Source organism: Montipora capricornis, chromosome 5, assembly GCF_036669925.1.
Source record: "Montipora capricornis isolate CH-2021 chromosome 5, ASM3666992v2, whole genome shotgun sequence".
Taxonomy (NCBI): domain Eukaryota; kingdom Metazoa; phylum Cnidaria; class Anthozoa; order Scleractinia; family Acroporidae; genus Montipora; species Montipora capricornis.
Window position 1 is genome coordinate 9,417,474 of NC_090887.1, and position 10,000 is coordinate 9,427,473.

At 40.8% G+C, this 10,000-nt stretch overlaps 1 protein-coding gene across 2 annotated transcripts in view; it reads left to right on the forward strand.

Annotated features, from left to right (window-relative positions):
* LOC138049393 (ankyrin repeat domain-containing protein 54-like) overlaps positions 1 to 10,000 on the forward strand; it is a 13,951-nt gene that overhangs the window by 2,693 nt on the left and 1,258 nt on the right. For both annotated transcript variants that reach the window (XM_068895645.1, XM_068895644.1), the window contains exons 3-6: positions 2,203 to 2,307; positions 3,156 to 3,266; positions 4,365 to 4,500; positions 9,962 to 10,000. The exon at positions 9,962 to 10,000 is cut by the window's right edge and continues 1,258 nt beyond it. In XM_068895645.1, the coding sequence (XP_068751746.1) occupies positions 2,203 to 2,307; positions 3,156 to 3,266; positions 4,365 to 4,500; positions 9,962 to 10,000 (391 nt within the window). The remainder of the gene's footprint in view (positions 1 to 2,202; positions 2,308 to 3,155; positions 3,267 to 4,364; positions 4,501 to 9,961) is intronic.

A 10,000-nucleotide genomic window follows, 5' to 3' on the forward strand; every position in this document is an offset into this window, starting at 1 on the left:
CCAATCAGTTTCGGTTTCCGGGAAAAACCCCTTCAATGTGTTCAAAACCAGACGAATGATTTGCCTCAGAGCGGTTAAATGAAGTGTGTAAACATTACTTCAGGAACGATAAACAACCAAACTGAAATAATTATGGCAAATAAAGAGGTTAACGAATTTCCCAAGACTGCTTTAAGTCAAACGCGAGACTCCGGCAAATGTTTTTTCACACTAAACCCACAGCTCCTCGAAGTCAAATGAATGTGAAGTTTGAATGGGAGAACACAGGCAGGTCACTTTCAAGCGAGCCCATTGTTATTACTTCATACCACAAAAAGGGAGCAATGTCGTGCCATATACTGAAATCCTTATAATTGTCATATAAGTAGTTGAACCTGTGAATGAATTATATAGGCATTTAAGAATTTACTAACGAACACACGAGTGTTTTCGATTGGGAAACCGAAAAACCGATTAGGCCGACCCACATATTTTTTGAGTAAAAAAAACCAAACAACTTAGATATTAGGAAGGCAATGACTCAGTGAAGTAAACATTGCTTTTGCCCAGATTCAAACCCAGAGTAAATGCGAGCGTTCTTCTACAGGATGGGCTTCATGTCCGCGAGAGAGGACAAACTCTCTGCTTGTTTCTGCTCCCTGCCACATCACTCTTTCTGCAGCCCGAAACTGATTTTTTTTGTTTGCTTTAGATTTTTTTTGTCTGATTGTTTGGTCTTTTAATCTGACTGACCAATCCCAAAATTATGAAAAGGCTGGACGGCCTCAGTCACATGATGTCAGGAACCCCTCAGGAACCCATAGGTTGAGCAGGGTTTGGAACGTTACCGACCATATCAAGCCCCCCATATCAGGCCCCCAATATCAAACCTCCCATATCAAGCCCCCAATATCAAACCACCTACCATATCAAGCCCCCATATCAAGCCCCCCACGAAACAACATCTCAGGCCCCAACCTACCATATCAAGCCCCTGATATTCTATCATCAATACGACTTCATGACACACCATATCAGGCCCCGACCAACCATATCAAGCCCCTGATATTCTATCGTCAATACGACTTCATGACACACCATATCAGGCCCCGACCAACCGTATCAAGCCCCTGATATTCTATCGTCAATATGACTTCATGACACACGATATCAGGCCCCGACCAACCATATCAAGCCACTGATATTCTATCGTCAATATGACTTCATGACACACCATATCAGGCCCCGACCAACCGTATCAAGCCCCTGATATTCTATCGTCAATATGACTTCAGTCGTTGTAAATTTCCTGAAGAATGTGGTCATTGGCCCATACGAAACAGAGCTGTGGCAACTAGACGATTAGTCAATCATGAAGTTCTGAACTCAAGTTGAGCGCCTTTTGAAAATCCGTCCACTACAACAGTAAACAGACTACAAGTACGCAAAATAAAATCTTGTGTCTCAGTGAGTTGCTAAGCAAGATAAAGACTAGGACCGCTGTCTTTATAAGCGTCCCACATGCCAATTGTGACTCAGACATAACGCATGATGGATGACGAGTTGCTTGCAGCGTTTGCCTTGTGGTCACCAAAATCGGAATAATAAAGAATTGCGTAATTACCTCCTGTCGTTCTCTAAATCGGTATTAGTATTAAATGTGCAGTCGTCTGTACTTTAAGTCTCATCGGTAACAATGCGAAAGGTTAAAAAGCTACATTTTATGTGTATTGTTTCCACAGAATGCAATTTCCTGTAGCGAAATTTAATAATATGCATCTTGTCACATTTAGCATCTTCAGACGTGACAACCGTTAACTACGGATCAGAGGCCACGTCGAGCGAAGTTGCGAGGCGATATCTGATATGATGATAAAAAATAAAACACAGCCGCTTTGGGATTAAGAATTTATTTTCATTTTGTTCATCATCGAACTGTTCGTGACTTTAACTGACCGTACGGAGGCCAAAAAGTGTTAAATATGACTGAGAAATCCTGCTGTTTGCTTGGGCCTGATATGGTTGGTCGGGGCTTGATATGGTAGGTCGGGGATTGATATGGGGGGTGTAATATGGTTGGTAATGTTCCAGCCTTATATGCATAGGTTCCTGATGATGTAGACTTGCATTTGGCATATGGAACGAGGCGCCTCTAGATCGTAGGCGATAGTGATCTAAATTCCATTGACATCTCACCCAATGATTATTTTATTTCTCATCTAGACCAAAAGGACCCCTCTTCATTTCGTAGTTTGCGAAAAAAATGGCGATGAAGAGTTAATGCAGATGCTGTTGGAGCGAGGGGCATGGACAAATCTTGTTGACGCCGTAAGTTTTGAGTTTTTTAACTGGTAGCGTAAAGGCGAACCATAATAAACCTATAATGATCAGGAGAATTCAATTTCGATATGCTTTCAAGCCAGCCGAGGTTTAAAAGCGAAATTTTGCACATCGATGTTCTGAAACCCAAAAGTTAAAATTAAACTCTCCTCAAATATTACCAAAAGCCGACTTTCACTTTCTGACTTATGGCCCCAGTTTTTCAAAGGCTGCCGGATAAGTTTATCCAGTGTTTGAGTAACACTGTCTAATGTATAAAATATTCTTTACTTTAAAACGTTCACCAACTGGAAGTTTTCGTACACGCCTTGACTTAGGTGTGCTTAAAGTGAGCATATTTACGCTTACGTGAGCAATTAATAAAATCTTTGCACAGATTGAAACTGTTGGATAGTGGCGTAATTCAGCGCCGTATCCAGTATGAGGCAATCCAAGGCACTTGCGTCAGTCTTTTTTTTTTTTTTTTTTTTTTTTTCAGGATTTTTTTCATAATGCAGGATCCCAGTGCTGTCTTTAAATGCAGGCATCAAAAACATTCTTAATACCTTCGAAGAGAATTTAACCACGGCCATTGCCTCAGTCGTATTTTTTTCAGACTACGTCCCATCGTATCCCGGCACCATACAAAGTTTCTCTGCTTTTGAATAATTGGGTCCAGAGGTTTTGCAGATTTCTATATGCGCAAAATTTGGAGAGTTGGCATGCGACGGCACTCAGTTCGAATTCGCGTGCATTTCTGGATATAAGTGCATTCCCCAACACTATTTTGATCGATGGTCGAGTTATGACCATATTTCTGACGAGCTTTTTTTTGTTAAAACTGTTTCTTTTTCCAGTTCTGTTTCACTCCTCTTCATTTGGCAGCTGAGCGAGGGAATCTTCAGGCTGTGAAGACATTAGTAAAACATTCTTCTTCTCGTGGAGCTGAAATTGAGATGAAAAACAAAGTAAGCTCGTACATCTGTTTGTGTAACACCATTAACGACACAAGAAATTGTCTAATCTTCGATTCACACGAGTTCCGAACGCAATTAACGAACTACGCATGTCCGACGCACCCAACTCGGCTTAGGCACCCTACTTTGCAGAGGCAAACTACAACCCGGTCTCTTTTCTCATCTCTCGTTAAATAGTTATATATCTAAAAATAACTTATGTGAAATTGCAAATCTCATATTCTCCATGTCTGGCTCTTAATTTTCTCGTGTCCAAATCCAGGTATGAAATAAATGTATTTATCAAAAACTGAACTACGGATATCAGATTTCCAGCATTTTCATTGGCTCGCCGAACACAGGCTATCAGTTCATATACCTGCTGTACCTAATATGGTCAAGGAACGCGTCAGCAATAACGCGAGCTGAAAACATTTTTGCTGCTCTGAGAAAAAAATGGCCGACAAAAGCCGTTTTGGACCGGAATTGAGCGAGGCAGAAATCGATGCTTTAGTGGAAGAGTCGTTGATCCTGGAGTTTGTAATGAAACAATTATTCTACTCGGGATTGCTGGATATAAAGTGTTTTAAACCAACTCGGTGCTACGCGCCGCGTTGGTTATCTATCACTTCATATCCAGCGCATACTCGTAGAATAATTGTTAAATATTTGAAGTGCGGCCTATAGACGAACGGTATAAGTGATCACCGCACTTAACTGGACAATTTAAACAATTTTTCTCTCATAGACACCTGAAAAATTCTGGTGCTTTCAACGGGATTCGAACCAATGACCTCTGTGACGCTGGTGCAGTTCTGTATACAAGTGCTGCTGAGCTCTGAATCCACTCAATTTGTCAAGTTTTGGGCTCATATATTCCCTTGGCTTCATAGCTCAGTTGGTACAGAATCGCCCCGTTATCTCAGAGGTCATGGATTCGAATCCCGGTTAAAAAGCACCTGATGAGTGATCATTTCTTCCATTCACATATATAATTTTAAATTGCCTATTAAGTCGAACAGAGTAGCTGAATCTATCTTTTCTTAAAGTCTGTCTTTCTATCTGCTTGTGCAACTAAATTTTGGATCCGTCTTTGTATTTCGTTTTAAGAGCGACGAAACGCCTCTAGATATAGCTCTGAAGAAAAAGCGTGACTCCGTGGTAAGCTTCCTCATTCAGGAGGTCACGGGTAAGGTCAGTTTGGATGTCGATGGCAACACACAAGTGAAGATCTCAAGGGAACAAGGTGAGTTGATTTTAATATCCGTCGTTAATATCTGTGGTCTAGTGTTGCTACGCTAGGGTAAGAGCTCTCACAAAGAAAGGTAACCTCTTGTTTCCATGGCCAAAAATAACGTTGGACAGCTCGTGAATACGTTTTTGTCATGTTTTTCGCTTTCTGTAGATTTTACCCCCATTACTGAAGAAAAAGACGAGAGAATCGAGGTCCAGTGCAGTTTGACACGAAACAGTGCTTTTCATGTCAGCACTAATATAATACAGCGTTAGGCATTCTGAAAGAGAAGTTAATTCTATTCTCTTTCGCTTCGCTCAGCCGAATAGAAAACATTTCTATTATAAGTAGAAGAGACAAGTAACAAACAAATAGTGGAGGGAGCCGCCAGCAATGGTCGAGTTTATTTACTGGGGACACACCGGCTGGATACAGGTTACAAGTCAAGGAATATAAGAAAAAGCATCCTCGACTGAATAAACTGGTCGGCTTCAAGTGGTGTGATGTTCACAAGGAGTGGTATATAAAGGCCTAATTATCCCAGTGGGAAATAATACCAAGCAACCTAATCAAACACCTAAAAGAAATACATTCTGATTCTGGGTTCGGCAAGGTTACATCTCTAAACACTTTCTTCGTTAGTTTTCGTTTTAAGTTGGTTTATTGCATGTATGTATTTTACATTGCAGCATTGTTGTCTATGTCTCTAGAGACTGGTTGCAAACCACCTGTATTGGGGGTACTGCTACAGTGACGATAAATTACTGTTCTTTCCTTTGTTTTTGCATCAAGGTCATCGAGTGTCGTCCATTGTTTTGAATACATAAAACGTAAGCGTTCACGGGAACATCTCTCTTTTGCTTTGCGCCTCATTACAAACAAGAATATTTAAGAAACTACGACGGCTACGGTATCGACAAAGTCACTTCAAAATAAACTTTTTCGCTGTTGTAAGTATTTTCCGATTTTTCAATCTTGTTGATATCGATGTTATACGATATATGGGCAAAGTATCCTGTGGATTGGCATGGGCATTTTTGAAGATAAATAGAGAATAAACGATTCATTGTTGTGTGCTGACGCTGTTGTCAAAATCTTAAATATGGTTATTCTTTTGTTTTACGGAGCTCGACTAGGAAGTGACCGAAGTGTACTGTAATGCATGCCTCATGTGCAGCACGGCCATTTTTCTTCTTTCAACCAATAATATTAGGGAGTTTGAGAAACGAAGACGACCACGTGCACGTCAACGACAACGCCACAAAACCATTATTTCATTGGTTAAAGAGGAAAAATAATCGTGCTGCACGTGCGCACGCATTTTAGCACAGCGGTAATTTGCATAACAACGACGTGAAATCACTAAAATTGAGGTTTTGACGACATCGCAAGCGTACAAAAATCCCGAGCTTTATTTTTACTCTGAAAAACCGCTCTTACCAATATTTTTTTGGAATATTTCGCCTGCAATGTGCGACGTGGACGAGATTGAATAATCTCGACAGAGTTAAGGATAGTGCAAAGTTCTATTTTTTGGTAGAGTTTTCGTCGACTTCGCGGTCGTAGATTTTAAAGCCTCTGGGATTGATTTTTGGAGTTTTCGTTAATTTGCCTTCATGGGTACCGTCGTTGAATTTCGCTAACTAGCAGTTTATTCGATGCCGTCTTTCCACTGGCGAGAATTTCTTCCTTATTTAAATGTCACTGCTTCAGCTCAGCCGCAACAAAGGTAAGTAATTATTGTTGTCGTCTCTTCTATGCTGTATTTACTTTCTGAAATCTTATCTTGTTCACGGCTTTTACTTCGTGTAGAAGACGCACATGACGTAACAAAAGCTTTAGGGATTTACAATAGGCCATTTCCGAGTTGTCTGCCTCCTTTTCAAAACGAGTCTAAGTGCGAAGTTTTTCTTATGAAAATTAGTTTTCATTCATATGTAAAGTAGAACTAATTTCAATCACAAAAACGTCGCACTTAGACTCGCTTTGAAGATTAGGCAGACTTGAACTCGGAAATGGCTTATTCTGATTATTCTGATTATTCAAATGGCTTATTCTGATTATTCACGATTTTTGTTCTATTGTTTTACGTCATGTGTGTCTTCTACACGAAGTAAAAGCCTTGTTCACTCGCTGTAACTTTTTTGTAATTATTTCCGTTAACGTGCAAGTCCGAACCAAAAATTTCTATTCCATTTGTGCCATACTCAGTTCTCCTCACGTAAGAAAATGGAGATAGCTCTGTGGAAAAAAATTATAACAAACAATACAAAGGTATTTGTTAAGCAGGACTTTTTTTGTGAAAACGAACGAAGCCAAGAGCACTCTTCATTTTGGGGTTTCGGGATGAAATGATATGTTTTTGTCTAATAAGTATATGGCTGACCCAAAAGCGTACAGGCTTGAAATTACAAGGTCTGAGATTTGTTGTCATTTACATGAGACCGGTACGAGAATTTCTCGTCTCGGTCCAGCAACCGCGACGAAGTCAGACCGGTCTGAACTCATTTTCAGGCCGGTCTCATGTAAACGCATAAAAAGAAATGTATGGATGCCGATACTAACTCATGCCGGTCTGAATTCTTCCCAGCCTCACACCCCCTAAGTTTAGTACGAATCCGAATGAGTACAAGTTTTCGATATTTACCACGGGGGCATAGAAGGCATAATGCTAATTACAAATTAACTTCAAAAGGTAAAAGAACTTGTTAAACTTTGTTAAATCTATAATTTTTAGCCTTTTAGCTTTTTCAATTGAGTGTCGAAAGTAATAATTAGAGAATTACTTTGGTTTTGCATTACTTCACCCAGTGATTGGTTCAAAGTTCTCGCGCCACTTTTTCAACCAATCAGAATTGAAACCAAAACCAATCGTGGCTTGCGCGTGCACATTTTCCCGCGCTTTGTGTCGGCTTACGTGTAATTACTTCGAGTTTTGATTGGTTTACTGGACTGTCTCCGTCCTTTTTGATCGCCCAAAGTAATTACTTTGGTTTTGGTTTTACGACACTTATTTGAAAACCGCTCTAGTGAGCCAGTTATTAGCCGTCAAAAACTGATAAATTCTTAGGTGCCAGGAGCGCTAACGATCCCATAGGTAGTTGCAACCAATAACAATGTTACAATGTACAACTGCTGGTAGACGAACAAAAGGAAGTAATGAGATACCTTTTGTTACTTTTCGTCCCGTGAAAACCACATATGCATTAGTTGTAAAATTTCGAATCTTCAAAGCATCGTTGCTCAGGGATTATCTGGTATATCTCGTTCAAAATTTCTGAGATGGCTCATTATGCAATGCATTTTCAAATCTGGGGTGATTGATTAGAAAACGATAGAAAACCTAAAAATAAAGATTGCCCTATGGGTGGTTTGCAAGCAATCCCTGGAGACACAGATAACAGTGCTGCAATGTACAATTGCTGGTGGACGAACAACAGGTGCTAATGACAAATCTTTTGCTTTCGTCCACCAACATGGCGGCGATGGCGTAACGTGAAAACCACCTAAAGTCTGCTTACGAGCCAATGGCCTATCACGCCGGAGCCTATCCCCGGTTTCCGTAGCATGAAGCGACTAGGAGTATTTCTACACTCCCCTGGATGGGATGCAAGTCCGTCGCAGGGCTACCCCCAGCATTAAATTCGCCAGTACCCATTTATACACCTGGGTGGAGAGAGGCACCGTGAGAGAAAAATGTCTTTCCCAAGAACACAACACAATGTCCCCGGCCAGGACCCGAACCCGAATCAAAACCGCAGGGACTTTAAAGCTATAAACACTCAATCGCTGTCGCCTGGTCGTTGTGGCTCAACGACTTGGCGATAAAGCAAGCCACACTGTCGTTGTCGATTTGGCAGAGCGATCAAAATTTGAACCATATTTCAAGGTCGTACCAGTCTCTTAGATTCTTTATTTTGGCCTTTATTTCGTTCACTTGCGAAAGGAAAGAATAAAACATCAATTCGTTTCTTCTTCAATCTACATTTAGGAATATATTATAGCAAAATTTTTGCTCGTAGAAAATGTGAGTATACCTGAAACATAGCCACCCACTCGCATTTCTCCCGCAATTTCTTCCCATACGTTGGCTTTCACCTTGTCGTTTTTATAATCCTTCAAAGACATGTCATAAAGGACGGGATACATTCGGAAGCTATTAATAAGAGCTTCGTCAATCGACGCCTGTGAATTTAGTGATAGCGACCTAGTGATTCCACGTGCTACAGCGAATTCGCTGAATGCCCTGCAACGACGTAGCGACATGCCTTAGTAACCTGGCAATCTAATCTCTAAGCCGTAGCGACAGAAAAACCTTAAATAACAATGACCACAACCAGGTTTTCTGAGCCCGCGAGAATAAGCACCCCCAGCAAACCATTGTTTTAACGAAAACCGCTGGTCAGCAACCTGGTTCTGGTCATTGCTGTCTAAGGTCCTCCGTAGCGACATGGCGACAACGACAATGTGTCTCTAGCTTAAGAAAGGACGACAGCTACGGCAACGACCACGCCCAAAACAATAAGATCAATGGGTACAAGAGGAAAAATAATCCTGTTGCTCGTGCGGCACACTTTTTAGCACATAGTTTTTCAAATGACGTAAAGTCACGAAAGTTGATGTTTTAGACGACAACGCGAGCATACAAATGCGAACTTTTTATTCTCTAGATCTGTTTTTACTCTTAAATTTAATAAACCCCTTGTACCAATAGGACATTTCCGAGTTCATGTCTGCATCCTCTTCAAAGCGAGTCTAAGTGCGAGTTTTTGTGATGGTAATTAGTTCCACTTTACATATGAATGAAAACTAATTTTCATAAGGAAAGCTTCACACGTAGACTCCCTTTGAAGAGGAGGCAGATATGAACTCGGAAATGGCCAATTTGATTTTTGGATAATTCGCCCACGTTCTACAACGTGAACGAGAATTAATAAACTCGAAAGACTTACGATAGTTCAAAGTCATATTTTGAGGTGACGTTTTCGTCGACGTTGGCGTTCTCGAGCGAAAACGCAAAGCAAACGCAAGTATCACGCCACCACGGTTAAAGTCGAAACGGAGATGGCGCCAGCGTCGCTCGTCGTTTTGAAAATTGATTTCATCTCGTTCCTTGTGTTTGTATTCTACTTATTTGTCGCTGCCATTTGTGTTAGCGTTGCTCGCTCAAGGTCCTCTCAGATAGACCTCTGGTTTTTTTTCAGTTATGTGCTTAGTTACCTGGCCTTTAAATGGAAGTGAGGCTGGAATTGACCTTGTTATGATACAGACCTCACTGCTTTTCTTACATTAATGATATCGTTGTCATGCTAATAAGTAGGAATTTACAGAAGAAAAGCAGTGAGGGTTATATCACAAGGTCAACTCTAGGCTCGCTTTCATTCATGGGCCAGGTAACTACGCATAACTGTAAATTGGTCAATTGAACGACTGACACATTTTTTCAGTTTATCCTCTTTTCTGTCTCTTTTAGGAGAAGGTGTCAGTGTTCAAGTTACAGGACCGGTCAACC